This window comes from Sitophilus oryzae, unplaced genomic scaffold (genome assembly GCF_002938485.1).
Source record: "Sitophilus oryzae breed Bouriz unplaced genomic scaffold, Soryzae_2.0 scaffold_980_pilon_pilon, whole genome shotgun sequence".
NCBI classification, from domain to species: domain Eukaryota; kingdom Metazoa; phylum Arthropoda; class Insecta; order Coleoptera; family Curculionidae; genus Sitophilus; species Sitophilus oryzae.
In genome coordinates, this window is record NW_022147617.1 from 3,524,400 (window position 1) to 3,548,448 (window position 24,049).

Genomic DNA, 24,049 nt, shown 5'->3' on the forward strand with positions numbered 1-24,049 from the left:
AATGACCTTGAATCGATTTCCAGTAATTCTATTGGCTGAAATTTTTGACAGATGAATTTGACAGATAAAATTTCTGACAGATGAATGTTTCAGCCAATAGAATTACTGGAAATCGATTCAAGGTCGTTACGCTGTTACGCCGATACGCCGTTTTTAGGATAGTGTGGCTGCACCCTCAGAATCAGAATCACGTTGTTGAATGTTGAATCACGCAAATCACGTTTTGTGGAAAAAAAAATAATACCGTGTTTAAAAGGTTGTCTAACTTCAAGGTCTAACTTTACCTCTTTCTTTACCAAAAAGAATAAAAACTTGACCCAGAGCAGAGGCCCAGAAACAGCTAGAGACTTGATCATTTCACCATGTGTTCAGTTAGGGCTCCAGAGCATCGCCCTGTTCGATATATTTTTCGTAATATCGGTATATTTTTTGTTAATCGCACCGCAATATATTATTCATGCTAAATCGATATTTATCATATATATATCGATATATCGTTGCCATCCCTACTTCAACCCCTTGTTGAATTCAAATTTTCGGTATCTCCTCTGGGTATCTCTGTTCAATTTTTATATTTTTTTATTTTTATTTATTTCATTTCATTTCATTATCTTAGGTCAAGAACGGTAAACTATCTTAGGTTATGTGTTTATATCTAAATTTGTCTAAATGATAAAATTGATTGAAACCTATTTCAAACCTTATTCAATTAAACTAGCAGTCTGAGTCTATTGGCATCATAATTGGCATTATCTGAGGTAAATTCAGTATATGGATTCAGTATTCAGTTGAAAAATATTTGAATATGGACCCAGTACGAAATAAAAATAGAGTATCCTTAAAAATAAAATGTCCAAACCCATTATTTGAGAAGTGGTTAACAGAATGGAGAGATAAAGCAGTTGCCAATGGTATACAACTTATATTACATACTTAGTAGTTGCTTAAACAAATAGATTTTATACAGATTCAAAAATGCAATATACTTTTAACAATGCATTACATTGTTTACGGAGGTACCCATTACCACTTAATAGCGGAAGGGACTGCAAGATATTAAAAGGTTTTGGTGGTAAAATATGTAAAATGCTTGATGATAAATTATTAAAATACAGTAATGAGGAAAATTACAAAACTAAAAATATTAATATGTCTAATGCTGTAATAGGTATAAATAAATTATTAATTTTTCCCTATAAATAGGTGAAATATGTTTTAAAATTTTTTAGATCAACCTTTTAAAGAATATATACCACAGTTCAGAAGTGAAGGAGAAAAGAAAAACACTAAGAATATTAGTCCACAGATGTCAAAATCTATAGGTATGATCAGAGCTGCAACAAGTGGGTTTTAAAAAGGCTTAAGTGTTAAGTCAATTTTAACATAAAGTTCAAATGATTTAAGTCTTAAGTCTTTGAAATTAAATCATTTTATTTCAACTCAAGTCATTTTTGTATAGACTTAAATCAATACGAGCCCTAACAACTAAATATTTGGACAAACAAAGATTTATTGCAAACTTAAATTTACACAAACTTCCAATTTGATTAAAAAAACGAAACACTCTGTAATGAACCCGTCTGGATAATGTGCACCACATAAAATAATAGCAATCTTTGTTTGTCTTTCATTTGATAAATACAAACCCAATGCGCGCTCGCGTAACACGACAATTCCAACTGTTACGAAAACTAACTTTTTATTCGCTAGCAGTACTGGGTGTCGGTGTATTTGATCTGCTGCCGACGTCGCTTGAGAGCTCAAAAGAAAATGCCGCTGTTAAAAATTTATCATAAAAATATATGAAAAAAGACAAACCTTTTCTAAAAAAAATTAGATCTATTAAGCCCTTAATAGACGCACTGACGACCAGGTCGCTGCTACCTGTAATACTATAAAATTGAATGATACAACGTGCACTAACGACCTGGCTGTTGGCTGGTCGCTGCGACCAGTAGACTGCACTAAAATATTATTTTCTGCAGCTTGTTGCCGCTTTTCTTCCAAATTAATAATTTTTCAGATGAAATCCCTCAAATTCAACGCAAACTTTTCTATAAGATATAGTGTTCTAGTGTAGTTTTTGAACACGTGCAGAAAAACCAAATAATTAGTATTATTTGGAAGAATAGATGAAAGGGAAACTTAAATCTAGTCATTTTTTTATCAAGGGTCGATTCTAGTAAAAATTCAAAATATTTTTATATGATATACTCTATTTATAGTTGATATGATAATACCTTGGAGTTTCAGTGGTACAAAATAAAAAAAGCATATTTAAAGTTCCTTTTTGATCTTGTATAATCTTTTTTTTTTGTTCCTCTACAATGTATGAAAACTATACTAATTACACTACTGTAATTAGCATTAATATTTTAAATGTATTATTTAATATTAGAACATTTAATAAGCTCATGAATAGGAACTCCGCTTTTTAGTTAACTCGGATATTTTAACATTTCTGAAAACAGTATTTTCTAATTGGTTAAAACATAAAAAATCGTTAGATCTGACAGCCCTGCTGAAACTGGTCGTTCATCTGGACGCACCTACATATGTACGCAATATATCCGACCAGCCAACGGCCAGGTAAAATCAAATGACTTAATTATTAAAATGATATAAATAAAAAAAGATTTAGGTTTTCTGTGAGCTTGCAGCTCTGGGTATTAGTACATAAATAGTTTAAATATCAAGTGATATATTTTTTCTTCATTTTAGATCAGTCTTTTAGGGAATATATTCCTCAACAAGGAACCGGAGGATATGCTATTCTGCTAGCTATTTACAAAGAAAGTTTAAAGTCTGATTATCCAGGTTTTTTACGAAAAGCAGATATTATTTTACATGGACAACAGTTTGTTAATAGTTCATTTACCAAAGCAAATCCTGGATCTCATTATACTGCATGGTCATCCATGAAAACTTTAATTTCAAAAAAATTAATATTAAAAATTAGCCACCCTCCAAAATATTCATTAAGTGAGGAAGGTACATTATTAGCTAAAAGACTGTATGAAAAAGGCTATTTTAAGTGTTCCAAACCCAAATATTTAGATGATAATTTAAAAGAAATTGAAGTAGATAATGCTGTGCAGGATAATACATCTGAAGTAATTCAATTGTCAAAATTATGTGATAGTAGGAATCCACTGAAAAAAGATGCTTCCAAATATAAGATTAATAAAAAAAATACCAATTCATATTCTGGTATGCAAGAGTTTGTTTTGACATCTGAAAGATTTAATATTATTTTGTACGTTGATAATAATGAAACTTCAGGGTAAGTCAATTTTTCATCTTCTAAACTTATATTAACAGGTTTTGAAAATGAAATATTTCTCAGAAAAATTAATGATGAAGCAATTATATTTCTTAAAAAATATAATATTAAGTATGAGATAAAAAATCTGAAAGTTGGTGATTTTTTATGGGTATGTCGCGATTATGAGACAGAAAATGAACTAGTGCTACCATTTATAATTGAGAGAAAGAGAATGGACGATTTTGCATCTAGCATAAAAGATAAAAGGTATTGTATTTTTCATATCTTTAAAGATGCATATACAGGGTGTTTCAAAAAACATGTACCATTTCTAGTGGAGAGATTCCTCACGTAAAAATAAGATTTATTTTTCATATCAAGATAGGTCCGATTCTGCTTTGTTTCGTAGTTCCAAGGTGCTAAAGCCTTGATAATCTTTCAATTTAGTATAATTTTCTTCCAAGTACTTTTAGTGATTCGAAAGAAATTTTGAAGGTAAAAGTTACTATAAGCAGAGTAAGTGGATCGACGAGTAGCGACAGAAACAGTCGGCTCTTTTGATGTGGTGGGACCAAATTTTCTTTCTCTCTCTTTTGACGTGTTTGACAGATAGACTACCTATTTAACTGCTGAACTTATGAAGTGGTCCTATAAACATGGTATACACTGCTCATAATTTGAAGTGGAATTAATTATAAAGTTTTAAACATATTTTTTTTTGTTTTGTATAATCTTTATTTCTAAATTTGAATTTATAAAATATCTTACAGCTAATAAATAATTAAAAAAATGATTTGTTACCTGAGGCATACTTGAAATAGAGTATACCGGGTGCGTCTCAAAAGTGGCTCACCCCCTATAACTTTTTTATTTTTTCAGATAAAACAACGAGATTTGGTATATTAGTGTATGACATAAATTGGGATTGATTGACGTATTCAATTGTTTTCTGTCACTTCCGGTTTCACCGGAAATGACTAACTTTTGATTATTAAATGGCACCCTCGGTATTTTTAGCCGACCATACCAGTAGGTATGGTACGCTATTAAGGTCGGCAAAAAAAGTTTTTTTAATTTCACTCAAAATAAGTTATTTGGGTCATAAATAGGGAATGCAATCCCGCACCAAAATCTAAATCCCGCAAACCCGCGGGATTAAAGCAATCAATCCCGCTGATCCGCAAAATTGCAGGATTGTAAACAATAAATGCTCTTCTTTTCTCTCTCCGATTTTGGGATGCGGCTTGGATCAGGTTTTAGACGCATCTATTGTGATTAAGATGCTATGTGGTATTCGAAAATATATTTAGCGAATTCTCGTATACAGAGTGTTTTATAATAGTGTACAAATTTGGTCAAGAATTTTTTTTACCGAAAATTTACAATTTTTGAAAAATCGAGATTTTAACTATGTACGACTAATCTGTATTGAAAGTAGAAAAAACAATGTGGTGTTTTTTTTTAATTTTTTGTTGTAAAGAAAATACGAGTTTTTTTCGAAAAATATGCATTTATAGTCATAAATTTGGTCCTAAATGGTACAAAAGGCATTGTACATTTTGCATAGGCCCACAATATCCTGATATAGCGTGTATCTTAAACTAGCTGAACAGAAATTGGGACCGATGTATACAGGGTGTTCAAAAAATGTATTTAATATTGAATAAACTTAAATTTTATTATAGTTTATCTACTTATTTTATAAATAAAAATAGTATTCTGATGTTGAAGGTTTTTTTTTTCAATTTGTGTTAGTTATCTGCTTTTAGATACACTCTGTATCAATAATTTTTTGGCATATGCAGAATGTACAAAGCTTTTTGTACCATTTAGGACCATCATATGACTAAAAATGCATATTTTTCGAAAAAACGTCGTATTTTCCTTAAAACAAAAAAAAAAATAAAAAACCGATCAAATTGTTTTTTCTAATTTCAACACAGATTAGTCGTACTTGGTAAAAATTTCGATTTTTTAAAAATTGTAAATTTGCGGTAAAAAAGATTCTTGACCAAATTTTCACACTCTTGTAAAACACCCTGTATACGAGGATTCGCTAAATATATTTTCGAAAAAATCACATAGTATCTTAATCACAATAGATGCATCTAAAACCTGGTCCAAACCGCATCCCAAAATCTTTTTAAGTTCAAGAGATATTCAACTTTAAATTTACCCTAAAATTTTGCTTGTCCCGATAATTATGTCCGGCAGTTTATTTCACGAAATTGTCCACAAGTACTAGTTAAACCACGTTACACGCTTTTCTTTACTTACGCACGCCAGAAAGAAATCTAACAACTAACCTGTTTGTTTCACTTATTTTTAATGGCCAAGCCGTAAGGGGAATCCCCTGGTGTCGATCCCGCAGATCCCGCACGGTAAATCTCGCAAATTTGATCCCGCGGAATCACAGAGGGATCCCGCATATGCGGGATTCAGCATTTGCGGGATTGCATTCCTTAGTCATAAATGACCTAAATACAAAATATTTTCTCATGGTGTCTGTTTGTCTGTCTGTCTGTCCGTCTCTCCGTCTGCCGTGTGTAACACGATAACTCAAAAACCGCTGAACCGATTTTAACCAAATTTGGCACAAAAATACTGTGGCACCCGAGAATCTGGCCATTAGTTTTTGGTGGTGGTGAGGGGTTGGTGAGGGGGTATGGGAGGGGGTTAAAAATTTAAAAAAATCGTAACTCCAAAATTACAGTAGCTAGCGAAACGCGGTTTTCAAATTAAGATTAGGAATAATATTTGCAACAAAATTTGTAATAACATCAAAATCAGTCAAAGTCGCAGTTTTCGAGATATTAACATATTTTAGTATGGGCGGCTATACGTGCCTCCCGGCGCTAATTTTTTTACTTTATTCGATAGAAAATGGCACTCTGAAATTCTATTTTAGATTTCAATCTAGAGTGCAATGGCTGTGTTAAAAACATTAATTTTAATCTTGGCCGGTTATAAGATGCCCAAATCGTATTTTTAATCATATCTCATTTTTTTTCAAATGGAACGAGGGTGGCTCATTACCATATTTGGAAAAAGCATTTTTTTACGAATAATTTGATACCATACACTTGGTATTTTGAAGCAAATTGTCGTTATGAACCGCATGTTACAATTTCAAATAAACCATATGCCAAAATTTCAAAAGTTGACATATGATATGTCATTCGATTCAGAGTGTCATTTTCTATCGAATAAAGTAAAAAATACCGAGGGTGCCATTTAAAATCAAAGTTGTAGTCATTTCCGTGAAACCGGAAGTGACCGAAAAACAATTGAATACGTCAATCAATCCCAAATTATGTCATATGCTAACATACCAAATATCGTTGTTTTATCTGAAAAAATAAAAAGTTATAGGTGTGAACCGACTCTGTTTTTTCCCTTCCTCGAGACTTTATTAACACCTATTATTCCAAATTCCTTAAGCCATCTTCCTAAACACATAGGGTGTAGGTTGCCCAAGTTTTGTGTAACCTCCTCATCTTCTTTTCTGGTTTCCACTATTACCAAGTATGGTCCAGAATCTTTATATGTGTATTTAAAAAACTTCTTAGGGGGGCCAATTGACCCCCCTGAAGAAGCTGCCATGCTTGTTAGTTCAAGAAACTTAGGTTATGGAAAGCAATGCAGGAAAAAAAGGGAATAAAAGCTAATTATATCAGAGGATTATTGCTCCCACTTACCCACTAATTATTTCTATCAAAATTGCACTTATTTATACTACTCCACTCGCTAAAAAACACTTTTTAAAGAAAGACTGCGAAAAGAACGTACGTCACTTTCTGGCGCCAATCTCAAAGTCATCTTCTTAGAATAATGTTACATATAAAATGACAGTGATCTTCTTTTCATAGGATGACCTGACGCCGTTTTTTTTTCGATCATATTGTATTTTATCAATTAATTAAATTATAATTTTAATTTTTTTATAAATTATGTATTTTACCTAATTTATTATTAATTATTATTACTATTAGTTATTGTTACTATTAGTCCAACGTACAGCGATTTCAGATAAAAAAATAATGGTATTTAAGATAATTACAAAAAACCTTAATTTCAAAAAATGTTCATATCCCGTAACTCTAAAACTATGCATTTTCATACCCATGTTTATAAGAACTTTTTTTTCATATTTTCTGATGAGGGATAATGAGTACTTATTTAAAACTTTTGCAAGTTAATGATATTATTTTTTTTTAAGGTTGCTATTAGACTTGGATCATGGCGATGGCGGTCCATGGTGAATATGTCGACTTTTTTCGCTTTAAAATATGTCGCATTCATAGAGTTAAAAATTAAGTCGCATTTATAGTAACTTTTATCCTCAAAATTTCAACGCTAGAAGTACTTGGAAGAAAATTATAATAAATCGAAAAAATATTAAGATTTTAACACCCTGTAGCTACAAAACAAAGCAGAATCGGATCCTTGTTGATATGAAAAATAAATCTTATTTTTACGTGAGGAGTCTCCCCACGAGAGATGGCACATGTTTTGTGAAACACCCTGTATAATATTTAATATTCTTATATATTTTTCTTTCTTAAATGTATAGTCCATATTTATTTTTTATAAGGTGTTCTTCATCTGTAGTCCAAATTTTAAGATTATTATCTACATTCTTGATAAGTAAACAAAATGTTATTGTAATTTTAATGTTTTTAAACGTTGTGTAATGTAATTTAGACTCTAATGAAGTCCAAAAAAAATGGTCGAAACGTTAGACATTAACTAAAATATAATATAGATGTAGTTGATAAAATAAAGAAAATTATTTATTGACCTAAATCCAAGAAAGAAAAATATATAAATATAATATTAGAGGCCAAAGAACATATAAAACAAAAATATTTAATATTCTAGATATCATGAGCAAAAGTTTAGGTTGAAACGATCAGGTATTGAAAATTTAATATATCTTGTGGAAAGCTATGGTAAAAATCAGCATTTGGGGTTACCACTACAAACTTTGTATCAAGCTGCAAGTTACACTGCTTTACAAGAACATTTTTTTATTAAGTTTACTGGTAGTTTAAACGAAAGTATAGAATATTTAGCATATTTTACAAGAACATTGATACAGATTTACAAGGTAACTATAAAGAGAATAATTTTACAGAATATTTTGTGTTAACAATGAGAGTGATCAGTTATCCTCGTGCTAGATGTCATATAGCCTTAATGCATTCTCCGCTGGTGCTGCCATTATCGGATAATATCGTAAACAACCGGTATACAATGTGGTGACAATTTCGATGCTCAACATTCTCGCATCTCAGAAACTTCGAAAGATACGAATTCGGTTAAATGGGACAAAAGTTGCGTAATTAGAAGTTTGACAAATACCTATAAAGAAAACCCCGGTATCTTAATTAGTTTCGGATTTATGCTAAAAAAAAAATAAAATAATACGTTTGTTTTAAATGACAATATCTTCAGAACTATTGTATCTGTTGCAACGTAAGTTGGTAGGTTTATATTTTTGACCTCGGCCAATTAAATGCCATTTTCAGAAAATTTCTAAGCCTTCTAGATTTCGCACAACAGTCAAGTTTTGTTTTCTTATGGCCGCCATTTTGAATTTTTATACTACTTTGTTTGTAACTGGAGCTATTTCGGCTATAACGAAATGTTTTAAAGGTACCTACATAGGTAATCATAATTATAATTTTAGAAAATGTCCATAGAGCATTTAAGCATTAGTTGATTAAAAAAAGTATACCATTAATATTGAAAATTATATTTTATCCCCTCATAGTATATGCCTATTTAATTTTTTTATTATGAGCACTGTGTTTACACACTTGTTTCGTCGAACTGCTTGAATCCATTTTTGCTTTTGATGAAATCAAAAGTGTGGGAAGCTGTGAAGCTATAAAATGGTGTTTTGAGCAGTGTCGGCTCGTGGGTAAAAAATTAGGTGAAGGGTTAATTTCCTTCAAATTGCGCCGCAGGCGAAAATTTTTTTGGCGCACTCACCGTTTTGTCAAAATTTTTTAAAATAATATTTGAAAAAATTTTGCTGCATTCACCAAAATGGCGAATGCAGCAAAATTGGTTAAATTATTATTATTGTTTTAAAAAAAGTGACTAACAAAATTATGTTTCAACTTTGACTTAGTGCATTTTAATGTTGTTTTTAAAGCAGAATTGATAGCCACAAAAAGTTTTTTTTAAACTCTTAATACCAAAAAAACCGTCCATATGGATCCAACTTTATGGGGAACGCTGTAATTATTGAATGGCTTCCCCGAAAAACGTTGTAACCGACATTTTTTTTTCAAAATAGAGATTTCAGTGAAATAAGATTGTAATTTTCATAGGTAGGTATAGCGTTTTATCCTTGGTTTTTTCACTGAAATTTCGATATTGAAAAAATTGTTGGTTACAACCGAGGAGCCATTCAATTATTATACATTAACTATTATTACATTAATGTTTACTAAGCAATATTAACCACAATAAATTTGACTTATTTGTATTACTACCTTACTAATTTTTGTAAATCATCTCATTTTTTCTGTTCTTTATTGATGCAAAGTTATCAGTAATATCGGCATTTAATTAATTAATTATATTCGCGTTAAAGCCTATTTAAACGAACATTTTCATTAAAATTAAGCTTATAGTCTAACGTTTTTTTTTTCTAAAGCATCAGCTGTTGTATTTTGATTTTTTTTAATTTCTTAGCATTAACTGACATTTTAAATGTTCTGCAGAATCCCCGTGTTTATGCAAAGAGCTTGTTATATTTACGAAATCAGTGAACCCTTCTTTATTCCAAATGCCATGTTTATTAGAAAATAAATACGACCAACAAAATAATTTTTGTAAAACAATACTACTACATAGCCAATTAAAATCAGAAAATCAGGAAGACTTAAATTTAATATTATAAGATTTACCACTTTTTCTTATTTCTTTTTTGCAATTTATGGTTAAAGTTTCAGTTGGTCGCCCTTGAGATAAAACATCCCTCTTATCTTCATCTGTCCGCCGCCGCCGTCTGAAGGGAGTTTCCAATAAATTGCACACCAAGTCATTAATTGAGTTCATTTTTTAACACGTACATTCATTTTTTAACATAACAACAACAACTTTACAATTTTTACACGGTTAATTACTCGCCGAAGTAGCCGAATATTAGCATAAATGCATAAATTATGCGTCAACGCCACACGCCGTTACCCGTTACGCATTTCCTGAACAACTAAGTTGAAGGAAGACGAAAAGAACTGGCCGAAAAACTATATACGTATTACTTTTTACAAATATACTCAGGGTTCCCTATTTAACCCCGTGTGCAATTTCTGTGCCGTAAGAAAAAGACAATATAACCCAGCTCCATATTAAAACTGCATAAGTCTATTTCACCCGGATATGAATTGAACTGCGATTACGCCAAACTCCGATTGATTGTTGTTTTAGTTCTGTTTGGATTACTTTTTATTTGTGCGCGTAAAAGAGTGATTTTGTTTAGTTTATTGTTTCCAACTATTTTTTGATATTTTTCCAACTCCATGATAATGTGTTATAAATAATAAAAATATAAATAAAATTGAAGGTTAGGGGAAATGTCAGTCAACCACTTCCCTCTAAAAACATCGACCAATGAAAACTTCTTCAGGTGAGGCATGCTCAGTTAAATGAATATCCGGGTGAAATAGACTTATGCAGAATTCCATATTGTTCTTTCACTGTTTGGGCTTCACTTTTTGGAGATTAGGCTGAGTATATTTGTAAAAAGTAATACGTATATGCGAAAAACTCATTCCCATCGGTCGTTCACAATCAAATTTTGGGGCGGGGGATTTACATGCTGCCGCTAGGCTGACGTCACGTTACCATGCAAACCGTGCAGCCGCTTTGCACACACATACAATAGGTATTTTCACTTCACTTGTGGCTTATGGACGTGGTAACATAACATATAATGCTACTTTTTCGATCGGAATTAACGGTGCGGTGGACCTATTATGCAGAGGTCCACCCGGAAAAAAAATAATTTATAAAAAATTACCATTTTATTATTTAGATACATGTAAATATATTAAACTAAATTAATATTTTAAGCAGTAAAGTTTTTTCTTTAATTTGAGTATTTTTTTCGGTGAAGTGCCCCTTCACCTACTGCACCTGACGAGGCGCCACTGGTTTCGGGAGAGTTGAATATCCGGGAATGTTGAGTTATTGAATGTTATTGTGCCTAACAACGCCCTAAGTACATAATATTTTTTCGGCAATTTTATTAACATTTGAAACTTTCACATCACAACACAACGCCTAGTTCGGGCACTTTTTACCACTTAATTTTTGCTACCCGAAACAGCGGTACATCACACAAACCTCGTACCTGAGTGTTTTATAATTTCAATAACTGCACTAGTAAAAAATAAAATACTTAAATATTATGACAAAGCCACAATTTTAATATTATTTCAATGCGATCGACATAAACGGTAACGAGACTGCGTAAAATACTTTATACCCGGCACTTCTAATTTCTGCCGTATCGAGCGCTGCGGTCGGAATTATTAAAATGAACTGAAATGCACCAGGCCTATAGTAGTTCTATAGCTACTTTATTTATTGCTGCTTTTATTATTATGGCTACTTCATACTTCTGATCTTTGCACTAGCTTTAGTCTCCTAATTTCAATAATAAATATCAAAATAATGTTAAAAGAATGACATTGTTCATGCTATATGAATACAGCAGTCTATGTGTTATACCCCATGCTATGTGAAATACCCCAATCTTATGCCGGGTTTATACAGCACAGTCGTAATCATAATCACAATTTTAGTCATAGTAAAAGCACAATCACAATTGTCCAGGGGAAAAACTTGATAAACGCCAATTTCTTAATTTTAGTATTTTTCAATATTATAGGAGGTCTAACTGGTTCCTACAAAATGTATAAACTCTGTATGGCAATACATTGTTAAATCCTATGATATATGCCTAGTAAAAATATAGATTACACGAAAAGAACCTGATAACCGCCAACCGTCAGTGCTCTCCTGTAAAATTAGTAAAATGGAGCTTATAATTGATTTCCCCTGAACCCTTTAATTTTAATATGCGTTTGTACAACGTTTGTACAACCGCAGGATTACGGGAGGTCGTTGCAGCCACCCTTAGAGGTGTATTTTTGTTTAAATTTTTTAGTTGGGTATGTGCGTATGTCATAAACCTCTGTTTCCGCGAAAAAAAGTATGTGAGGGGAATATTCGTGAAACTATGTACCTAGCAACGTTTTAGTCAATTAAATGCCAAATGACATACCCGGACGCATATTTGTAAACAACGTCCATGATCGCAATTCGGTTCTAGGCCGAACGATGCCGCGTAAACAGCATACGATATCGCAAATCCGTCTAGTAAATAGCATCCGTGATTCCCAATTTTAACTGCCTTAACTCCTTTTACAAACAGCAGACGATATCGCAAAATTTGTTGATTGGTTGCTCGTAATCAGCATTCAAGATCGCAAAATTTGCAAGTACAAGATGTCTACCAAATAATATAGTACTAAATATTACTTTGCAAAAAAATTAATTTGCCCCCAAACCACGAGTATATAAGTTAATAGATAAAGAAATTATTAGAACATGATTCGCTAAAAAGGAAGAAATTGAGGTAAGTTACAGAAATTAAAAAGAGTAATTACTCAAAACAAATTAACTTTAAAAAAAACAGATTATAAATCGAAACCAAAAAATGAATGCTGAAATGAATAAAGTTACAGAATCTTTTAAATTTCCATCCAAAATTTTACCCAGTGTTTTCAGAATGACCAGCTTTATTTCAAAAATTTAAAACAAAAACTACAATTTGTGTAGTTTCTTTGCAGGAAAAATTTGACTTTTTCTAGTACAAGAAGATTGCAACTTAGTTTCTTCTTGAATATTTTTTATAGTTAAGGACATATCTTTTTTTTTAAGAAAAGTGAGGTATTAGAAATTTATATTGAGTTCTATGGAAAATATATTTTATCTCTATTTTGTTTTCAGTAATTTGCATACGTATGTAAGTTGGATGAACATTAAATAGTGTCATCGGGATTCTATGTTCTGTTGATTTGTTGACACGATTTTAGGTTTTACTTTATAATCCTCTATAATAATCGAAATGTTTACGAATCAACAGCACGTTGACGTGTATTTTTTCGTACGAACACCAAAGTCAACCAGTAATATGCGTTGTTATTAGAAGTGGCCGCTTGAAAACACCCCCTTTTGATTTTTGGCTCGTTTAATTTGCATTGACAAACAAAATTTGCGATCCTGAATGCTGAGCAACCCGTTAACAAATTTCGCGATATCGTCTGCTGTTTATGAGAGGTGTTAAGTCAGTTAAAATTTGGAATCACAGATGCTATTTATCAGAAGGGTTTGCGATATCGAATGCTGTTTACGCGGTATCGTTCGGCCTAGAACCGAATCGCGCCCATGGACGTCGCGTCGTTTACAATTATGCTACCCGGACATAGCTCTTAACACAACGCAAGGAACTCCACAAGGTGGATAGGTAGGGGCGGGGGTTACCCGCCCCTACTGTGGAGCTTGGTAGTGGATGAACTACTAAACAAATTAACTCTAACGGGAATACACTGCATAGGATATGTTGATGACATAATATCTGACAAACGAATCTAAAACAGCGGAAGGAATTCGGGCAAAAAAAGTCGATGTTATCACGTTTAATTATAGAAAAGCAAAGTTGCTCGATATTACCTATAAATTGAATATATTTTAGTTCATTTCAGCATACATAATTATATATATATGCTAATATGTTGACGTAGCTCTTATTGTAATAATGTATATTTATCGTAGCTCTTATTTTAATATGTATAATGTATAATTAACTGATTTCGTTCATTCTGCCTATTATAAAAGGTAAAGTATTTCCTTAAGATAACGTCCGCTTAGGGTAAGCTGGCAACGCTGACAAAATTCATCATGGCATCCCGGATTTAACCAGTCTGATTGGTCGAGATTCTCGCACGTCTTGTCGCCATTACCCCCAACTTTATGCCCCTCTCTAGGAATAGTAGAAACAGTCACTACCATTGAAAAATCCAGTGGCGGTGTTATTGTATTGTGTTTTATATCTTTAACTTGAATTGTGTTTATTGTAATTAGTACACGCGTTTTAACAAATATTACTATATTTGGCAAATGACTAAACAAAATGTAGGTACATTTAAAGTAAAATAATATTATAAACTTTACTGGAAAATATTATAAAAATTCCTGATATATTTTTATGAAACCCCGCACGCTCGTGGATATTTTATGAATGAAATCGGTCATGATTTTAGAAAATTGAGATCCCCTTGCCGTTGCCCCGTTGTTTCAGATCCGTTTGTCAGACTGTAGTCATGATCGCGGGGGGAAACATAAATGCTCCTGTGTGATATTTAGTGATGGAATAACTCAAGCGAAAATTCACTCGAGTACTCGATTATTCAAATAACCGACATCGCTCAATTATGAACGAGCGATGCAACTGGCGAGTTGCGAGCGACGAACGCAAGCGATCCTAGAATGAAATAAATTGAAATCCGATTTTAATGTAACATACTCGATAAAAAGCCGAGCGAATTTTCTACATACATTGCAGGTAGCAAATTTATACGACGTTATCCGTTGCGTATCTGTGGGACAACATTTTACGACCTACATCGACAAAGCTTTGAAATAAACTAATCAAGCGATCAAGCGAATCGCTTGCTACTTGCCATTCATCACCCAAAGAATATATGCCCTGCACACGCAACTTACTGCTTGGCGCTTGGTGTTAACGAGTACTTACAACAAGCGACGGACGGTCGAAAAACCGTATTTTTAAATACAAGCGATATTTCGCTCGGGCGATCGCTTGATTATTGCAATCGCTTGAAACTTGAGTACTCGATTATTGAAGTTAATCGGTTTTTCCCATCACTAGTGATATTATCCAAAGAGGACTCCGAATCACTGAGAGATGGTGCAGGACTGTCGGATGAGCATCAACTGAAACAAAACCGCGGTAGTACCATTCACCAGAAAGCGAAGTCTGAAAAACTTGAAAAGAATCCATCTAGATGGAAAAGAAATACTGCCATCACAGGAAGTCAAATATCCGGGAATTTTTGAATTTTTGCCAACTTCTATGGAACAGGCATATCTCAATATATAAGGTTCACTGTTATTATACAGTATTCAGTTATTCTCACTGAGTTGGAAACAAAGACATTTTATTATTATTATTATTATATTAAAAACATTACCCACAAAGGCTCTCATGGTACGCAGAAAGCTGGCGAGAAATAAATGGGGCTGCGCACCTAACATTCAGCCCTGGATGTATACCGTAATAGTAAGACTGCCCATGGATCAGTATAACTACCCATGGATCAGTTGCTTTGTACACAAAACTAGAGCAACGCATAGCGAGGCAAAATCTGTGCAAAATACAGGGATTGGCAAGCATCTGCATGACAGCTGCCAACAGCCCAACAGCAGCAATGGAGACGACAACCGTTCGTGCCATAAACTTTGGTATGGCTGATGTCGAAGATGGAGACCTTGCCTCTGTGGAGCCGTCTCAGATACTGGCTTTTGTCAAAGTCCCGAGACTGTATGATGAGTTATAACCTGTTATAACTCAAGAAAGGGGGACACACAATAGATCTGTAAAGTCGCGGTGATTTACCACCCTCCCAAACATTTTACATTCTACCCGGACAACTATCTCGGCAATAGAGTATGTTTATGTGTGTTAGTAATGATGTATAATCTGGTTTTAGTAAACATAATACTCTCTTTTTTTTCTACTATGATTGAGGGTTGAATGAAATATGTAAAGAAAGCTTACCCCATAAGGGAAAAACATCCCATTTTAAGGACTGAAATACCTAGTTCACATATTCCCAGAGACCTTAACGTACACAACACATCCCCGTTTAGAACTTTTTCTTGACTGGCAATAAGCGGGAATAAAATACAAACGGCGCGTACTACGCCAGAAACGCTACCAGTCATCAAGTGGTGTAAAAATTGTAAAAAATTAAATGTCTAATTGCGGCACATGAATTTGCGTTTAGCTTTTTAATTTTTTACCTATATTATTAGAAATTGTTATATTTTGTGATATATATGTTACCTTTATTTCTTTATGCACTATATTGCTTACGAATGTGTTAAACTTATACAATATTTGAATATATAACGTACAGGTTGAATTTTTGTTTAAGTTTATCAAAATGTTTGTAGGTATATATATATCTGCAATCAACATGCAATTATTAATAATGCAGATAAATATTATATTTTAGTGATTATATTAATTTTGATATTTTTTTTAGAGAAAAACATTGAAAAGCTGCGGTAAAGATAGTCTTATAGATGTTGATATTAATCAGGATGTTTTATATCTAATGCCGTTTAAGCAGTTTAATGAAAACGCTGTAAAAAATAAAGTAAGTATAACCAGAGACTAACTCATCCAGATACAACACCTTATAGGAATTTTTGTATTCAAAAAGAGCTATGTTCGTTTACTGTCTTCCATGCACGCAGTTATGCAGCTCTGAACTGTTCAAGAACGCGATACTCTCACTCCATTCAATTGAGTCATAAAGTTCAGAACTATTCCGCGCAATATGGAGGCACCAGGTTATCGCGCTCAGCTTCTTTCAGAACCGTTCTCGAGTAACCCAGGGCGTAAAGCTCTGGAACTTGAAATTCGCGAATGGTGGACAGCAATTGGGGTGATATAGACGGCCATACCGTCGATCTGAGGTACGCTACGATAGACCAAACTATTAGACAAAAATACTGTTAGAACAAACAAATAGTGGACGATGACGAAAAATCGTCCCCGCGATCCCCTCACTCCTCGCTGATCTTCAATATTGCTTCTATGTCTTTGATACGCCGCGCCGCAGATGTTAAGGTTATTGATGCCGATTCGTAGGAAATTTTGAGATTCAGAGGGAAAATGGAAATTTTAACTCAAAATACCATATTCGTGGGAAATTCTACAGTTCATGAATTATTCGTAAAAAATAGTTATCTTATAGGCATTAAATTGTATTTTATGTAATTTTTTGGATGTCGTTTGTCGAAATCTTCCCTGGCTGGTTCAATTCATTCGTTTCGTCGGATCAGCCGCAGATGTGTAGTTGTTTTGAGTGAGTTAAGCCTCGGTTTCCAACAAAGCGCTACCACCAAAGAGCGGCAGTAATTTAGCGGCCATTTTTGCCAACGAGTAGTACTTCCGTTTTGACGGTGGATGTTATTGTAAAGTAACATTAAATATGGTACGTTAAAATACTGCCGCTTTTCGGTTTGAGTTAGTTCAATTCAAATATTGTCCACCGTCAAAAACGTGCTTGCAATTAGTAGTGGGAACTATCGAATGAATACTATCGAAACATTCGATAGTTGCAATTCATTCGAATAATTCGATAGCTAGTAAGAAAACATTCGTTGAAAACTATTCGAATAAAAATTATCGAATAGATGCGTCATCTGCCTTGAAATATTGTGTTCTAGTAATTCGGCAGCAAAAACCATTCATTTATTCGTCAGGATCAGGATCGATTATAATAAAATATTAACTGGATTCTAGTTGTCGCCCGGCGACGTAGGTTTCTTTCCGAGAAACCCGACAGCGAGCGGTCGGTGGCAATGCTATGAAAGAAGCCGGCGCGCGGTGTCTTTGATTTTTTGCGGAGTCAGATAAGGACACATTATTTTTTTTTATTGAGGTGCTAGTATTTACACAGAAAATACATTATGAAGGGCGCTGTTGCCATATATTGGTATTAGTTGATATTAGCAAAGAATATTATTGTTTGGCTTTAGAACGTTAGGGATAGTATGTCTATATATTTTGCATTTTTTATTAATATTCTGTTGTTACACTGCAATAATACTTGTTATTTTGGATGTAGGAAAAGTATTTTTAATGTTTTTAAGCAAAGACTGGTTTAATAAATAATAATAACATATAATAATTTATTACACCTATTAACAACAAAATTTAAAGTCATTTAATATAAACATTTTTTTAAGTAGTAGCAAATTAGATGTCAAAATTATTTATATTAGATCCTATTTAAAAGTAATATAGTCTCTAAATTTTTTGGCAACGATGGTTTATTAAATAATAATAATTACAGAACTAATTTGTTATATTAACAACAAATTTTAAAATCATGAAATATAAACATTTATTAATTTTCTAAGCATGCAGTGTAATGGAAGGAAAATATAAATAAAAAATTAGAAATCAAAATTATTTATATTAGGTACTTTATATTACTATTTAAAAATAATATTTACTTTTACTGGCATTTACTTTAAAAAATAAATGAAATATTTTTTCGCAAAAAACTACATGTAAGAGAATTAGCATAAACAAAATATAAACATCGTTAGGGAACGTTAGGGATAGTATGTCTATATATTTTGCATTTTTTATTAATATTCTGTTGTTACACTGCAATAATACTTGTTATTTTGGATGTAGGAAAAGTATTTTTAATGTTTTTAAGCAAAGACTGGTTTAATAAATAATAATAACATATAATAATTTATTACTCCTATTAACAACAAAATTTAAAGTCATTTAATATAAACATTTTTTTAAGTAGTAGCAAATTAGATGTCAAAATTATTTATATTAGATCCTATTTAAAAGTAATATAGTCTCTAAATTTTTTGGCAACGATGGTTTATTAAATAATAATAATTACAGAACTAATTTGTTATATTAACAACAAATTTTAAAATCATGAAATATAAACATTTATTAATTTTCTAAGCATGCAGTGTAATGGAAGGAAAATATAAATAAAAAATTAGAAATCAAAATTATTTATATTAGGTACTTTATATTACTATTTAAAAATAATATTTACTTTTACTAGCATTTACTTTAAAAAATAAATGAAATATTTTTTCGCAAAAAACTACATGTAAGAGAATTAGCATAAACAAAATACAAACATCGTTAACTTTTTTTTTAAATTGGCACCTGTAAAACTTTCAATTTAATTTTCTCACCCCATAGTTTGAGTTCGATAACCAGTTAGTTAACCACATTACTTAAATATGATTATTAAATTCAATTAATTCATATTATTAAAACATCTAAAATACAAATATGTATTTTTAAAATTGTGAGTTCATCTCATCTCTCTTAAAAATTGCTACTTCTCAAAATTTCCCATTAAAAAATAGACCATATACCATATAAAATTAAATAATTGAAAGATGGGGTTACGGAAAATCACACAAATTTTCGGAAAAATTTTGACCACCTGCACACTCACACAATCGTCAATTTTAAAAAAAACTACTATTTTAGTATTTTAAATATTTTACTAAACGCAAAAATAGCACAGTATTTATAAGGCGAAGTTATAAAAATTTGGAAGTACTAATAATGCACTGACGCACATAAAAATCAAACGAATACTAAATTTCATTTATCAAAAGCATTCAATAGTCGTGGCTCAACGATAACCATTTAGCCGCACGGCGAGGTTATGCTCTAGTATACAAATGAATGAATGATTTTATTTGAATAAAACCATTCGATAGTTGAAATCATTCATTCAGTAACCATTCGATAATTCCCATCGCTACTTGCAATATCCTATTGTAAAGAGCGGCCGCTTCAGAAAATACAGTGCCGTATTTTTCGAGCCGAACGCTTTGGAGGAATACACTGATTTGCTTACATAGACTCTTTTATGGGGTGTAGCTAGCCATCAATTACAGCCAAATTTGGAGGAAACCAAAGCTTTGGGTACGTAGGGGCGTTTTTGTGGTGTGCAAATTAAGTTCATATCTCAATTAATTAGTTTTATTTCATTTTTCAGTTTATTAGTCTTTTAATTCTATATTAGAATTTGTTGAGCTGTAAGAGTCAAAAAGCCTGCTTTATAAAAAAAAATATTGTAGAGTATCTGCACTTGGAAGTTAAATTTTATAATTTATTTTAGAATATGAAAGTGTCTGAATATTTTATAAAAAGCCTTATTCAAATTAAAGGAATGTCAGTAGAGCGAGCTTTAGCCATTACTGAAAAATATTCATCGCCAGCATTATTAAGGAAGGCATATAAAAGTATGACAACTATGGAAGGAGAGAAATTATTGTCAAGTATAAAGTATGATAGAGGTGGAAAGACTATTGGTATTGCTCTTAGTAAAACTGTATATCAGATATTTAATTTAAGAAATTATTAATTTAATACTGTTTCATATTGAAGAATAAAGATTAAAAATATATGCTTTTTATTTTTTAATCCTAGAATTTACATTTATTTTATAATTAGTTTATTACAACAAATCTTCTTCTGAGCGAATATATTCACCAATATCTGCTTGATGAAAACATATTGCTGCTAATGGATCTGCCAATTTACATTCGGCTGTTGATTTCGCTGCTACCCCGAATCCAAGAGGTAAATCCGACATACTGTAAACTAAAACTCCTTGATATTTTTCACAGTTTTCACTTATCCTTCCTAAGCCTGCTTTTGAAACATTATTACCATATAGAAACTGTTGTTCTGCAGCAGGTTTTAACCATAGTTTACACTGAAAAAATTCATCAGTAATACTAGTTTTTAAAGTATAAAGTTTACTGTATACTTGTGCGTATGGTGCCAAATAGTTTAAAGCTGTAATGTGTAATCTAAATTTTCCTGTTTTTGTAAATTTTCCAAAACATGTACCTGCCGACACTAAGTTTTCTGATTGGATTGTGTTTGCCAATTTCAAAATATTTTCAGAAATATAATAGACTCTGTCTTTCTGTTCTCTAAAGCAATATAAACCATCCGGCCTCTCTATTAATAATTTAATATTTGGCCCAATGCTAAAATGTAAGATGTTAAACAAACTTTATAGGAAATGAGTATTGTAACTTACTATTTTGCAAGTTTCTCAAATAGAACTTTAATACGTTCCTCCGAAAGTCGCTTCATAATGGAATTATTGTTTTTTAATGCTAAAATAGATATAAAAAATATTTTTAAACTTAGTTTAATTCCTGGTCCACTGCCTAGGCCTTGTCAGGTTATATTGGGTTATGTTTTATTTGCATAGATGGTTGCAAAGATGGTTGCATACAGATTGAGTAGTTTTGTAGGGACGGTACGGTATATCGATATATTGTCTGAAATATATCGATATCGATAGATTCTTTATTTTTTGTTCAAAATATTGCAAATAATTGCAAATACAATGTAGAACACAACGTGTCATACGATTTGTTTTGGTATATCAACAGAGATATCAATAAATATATCGAAAGAAATTGCCGATGTATCAAAATAGTTCTATTAGACTTTATGGTTGAAAAAAACGGCGCCCAGTTGGATTGGAAATGACGATCGATGACATTCCCTATATAATTTTACATATAAAATAGAAAACAAATTTCTTGCAGTATAGGTATATAATAAAATTATATAAGTATTCTTGCACTTTACTGCTGACACAGAAATTTAATTCTACGCTGTGTTTGTCATAATGTGGATCAATCTGCTCTCACTACCGGTTTCGGAGCCCTACTCCATCATCAGGTGAGCTTGGGCAGATCCACAAAATGACAACCACAGCGCAGAGATAGTTAATTCCGGTTTGTCGGAAAGTGTCGGTTAGATATTAAGTCCCGAACGGGAGATAGCGGCCTGCGTGCAATGGTAGTACTTTCGTACCACCGCGGCACACTATCAATAGTAAAAGGATGGTAAAAGGCTTTTTTTCAGGCAAGCCAAATTATAAAATAGAAAACAAATTTCTTGCAGTATAGCTATATAATAAAATTATATAAGTATTCTTGCCACTTAACTGCAGATACAGAAATTTAATTTTAAAAAAAATTAAAAAAAATAAATTTGAAATGAATAATAACAATAAATGAGAGCTATTGAGGGCGTTCAGGGACGGTCAGCGGGGCGGAGTAAGCGACTTTCCTGAACGGTCTATTTTACCTGTTAATCTAAGTATTTTACACACAACAGTCAGCCGCTGAGCAAAATTCTCAGCGGTCGGTCAGCGACTGTGTTCCCTGAACGCGTATAATCATTGGCGTACAATATTTTTTTTTTTCTACTACATTCAAACTTTTTATTCTGTATCTAAGATTCAAACGACTACTTTGCCTTCTGGGAAATTAATATTTAATTTAATTTTTTTTTATCTTTATACTTATCGATTTCACTGCCTCAACAGCCTTCTCTTTTACTCCTTTTCAATTCTTGGACCCAGTAAACACTTTGTAATAAGGACTTTACAGCCATCTAAATTTTATTTTCAACACAACATTGTCGCCTTCTGTTTCACTTAGGTAGTCATTTGTCTCCTTTGTTTGTGCCTACTACGAACTACCGAATTACAAATTACCGAACTACGAACTAACAAACTATGGAAATACCGAACTACCCGTAATTTATAGCCTATATGTTATTCTGATGTATAAGCTATATTATTGTAAAGTTTCATTAAAATCCATTCAGTAGTTTTTGCGTAAAAGAGTAACAAAGATCTATACATCCAGAAATACGTTATAACCTTTGTTATAACCTTGTTATAACGTGTTTATGGAGGGCTTAAAAAAGGAGATTTATCGGCAATGGGCAAATTTGAAATTTCTGTCCCCACTTTTAAGCAGCTTCCTCGGTTTGACAGCAGAGGCACTGCGATCGACTGGGATACTACATTTTCATTGTTAGTATACGATTTAATTGTGTTTTTAATAAAATTTATAGTTAATTTACTGGAGAAAATTGACAATTGACAAGAGAATTGTTTATTATTTTGACTTTTTAGTTCGTTTAATTTAATAATTACTAAACCAGTAGTTCGAAAGATATATTTAAAAATAAAAGATAAAAATCCAAAAAATTAATTATCTATTAACGGGATTTGGACGACAATAGGTAAGAACACTCTAAATTTATTTCTATATTCGATATAAACTTGTTTATTAGGGTTTTAGTTTGTGATTTTTCATGTGATGATCATTTCATGTTCATCGTCTTTGAATTGACATGAGGATATCTATGGAAAAGTAACTAATCTGAAAGTAAGCCAACATATCGTTTGTCCTTTGTGTGCTAAAGAAAAGATTTTCTTTTCGCATCATGAGGAAGTATTACATCAATTAAAAAATGTTAGGAAGTTGATTACTTGTCATGGAAAAGTATACCAATGGAAATTATTTGTTAAAGAAGTATAATTCTAAGGGTAAATTTTATTATAATTAGTAACCTGTCTATTTTTTATACGTAGATGTTTCAGGTTTTAAGAATAAATTGGTTGAACCCAAAATCTGGAGGAAGTACCTATATCCATACACAGAATATGCCCATTAAAAATACTAGTCCAAATTTGCTTTAATGGTAGACAATTATTCAATACAAATTAACTTTTTAAGTGACTGAAATATTAAATAGTTTAGAATATGGTATAACAATGTAAAAAAATATTATTTTCAGGAACGATTAGGGCCCGATATATTTGAAACTCATGTTGGACATAGTATTGAGTTGGGTAGAATATTATTCTACGTTAAGTGAGGGTATCAGATACCTATTATTGTACTGTATTTTAATATATACATTAGAATTGTTGGTTTTTTCATATTTGTTTTATTTATTATTTTACTTACAAGTTATATAAAGTTAACACTAAAATCTACTTTTTGACTTATATAAGTTAGTCTGTGGTTTAATGCGTGATTACATCC

The 24,049-nt window shown here is 32.0% G+C and overlaps 2 protein-coding genes and 1 long non-coding RNA gene across 4 annotated transcripts; 2 read left to right on the forward strand and 1 right to left on the reverse strand.

Moving 5' to 3' along the window:
• Window positions 1–267: 267 nt before the first annotated feature.
• LOC115891202 (crossover junction endonuclease MUS81) lies at window positions 268–20,580 on the forward strand. Of its 2 annotated transcripts, XM_030911623.1 has the most exons (9): window positions 510–552; window positions 617–911; window positions 968–1,168; window positions 1,230–1,322; window positions 2,722–3,283; window positions 3,347–3,532; window positions 8,147–8,375; window positions 16,642–16,755; window positions 20,293–20,580. In XM_030911623.1, exons 2-9 carry the CDS (start codon window positions 806–808, stop codon window positions 20,536–20,538), a joined length of 1,737 nt encoding a protein of 578 aa, XP_030767483.1. In that variant the 5' UTR covers window positions 510–552; window positions 617–805; the 3' UTR covers window positions 20,539–20,580. The 2 variants fall into 2 exon arrangements, with proteins under 2 accessions (XP_030767482.1, XP_030767483.1); XM_030911622.1 differs by having other exon boundaries at window positions 268–911.
• On the reverse strand, window positions 20,579–21,410 carry LOC115891205 (60S ribosome subunit biogenesis protein NIP7 homolog). The gene is made up of 3 exons (XM_030911628.1): window positions 21,226–21,410; window positions 20,947–21,172; window positions 20,579–20,892 (listed from the first exon to the last, which is right to left on the reverse strand). Exons 1-3 carry the CDS (start codon window positions 21,279–21,281, stop codon window positions 20,632–20,634), a joined length of 543 nt encoding a protein of 180 aa, XP_030767488.1. The 5' UTR covers window positions 21,282–21,410; the 3' UTR covers window positions 20,579–20,631.
• Window positions 21,411–23,330: 1,920 nt separating this feature from the next.
• Window positions 23,331–23,941, forward strand: LOC115891314. Its single transcript, XR_004051806.1, has 2 exons — window positions 23,331–23,547; window positions 23,602–23,941. It is a non-coding gene; the product is annotated as an uncharacterized LOC115891314 (long non-coding RNA).
• The last annotated feature ends 108 nt before the right edge of the window (window positions 23,942–24,049 follow it).

Coding starts and splice junctions, on each gene's coding strand:
- LOC115891202 (XM_030911622.1), top strand. CDS start 806: ATGGACCCAGTACGAAATAAAAATAGAGTATCCTTAAAAATAAAATGT. Junction 1,169..1,229: donor TATGTCTAATGCTGTAATAG/GTATAAATAAAT, acceptor AAAATTTTTTAG/ATCAACCTTTTAAAGAATAT. Junction 3,284..3,346: donor GATAATAATGAAACTTCAGG/GTAAGTCAATTT, acceptor AATATTTCTCAG/AAAAATTAATGATGAAGCAA.
- LOC115891205 (XM_030911628.1), bottom strand. CDS start 21,281: ATGAAGCGACTTTCGGAGGAACGTATTAAAGTTCTATTTGAGAAACTT. Junction 21,173..21,225: donor TTTGAGAAACTTGCAAAATA/GTAAGTTACAAT, acceptor CTTACATTTTAG/CATTGGGCCAAATATTAAAT. Junction 20,893..20,946: donor ATTTGGCACCATACGCACAA/GTATACAGTAAA, acceptor GAATTTTTTCAG/TGTAAACTATGGTTAAAACC.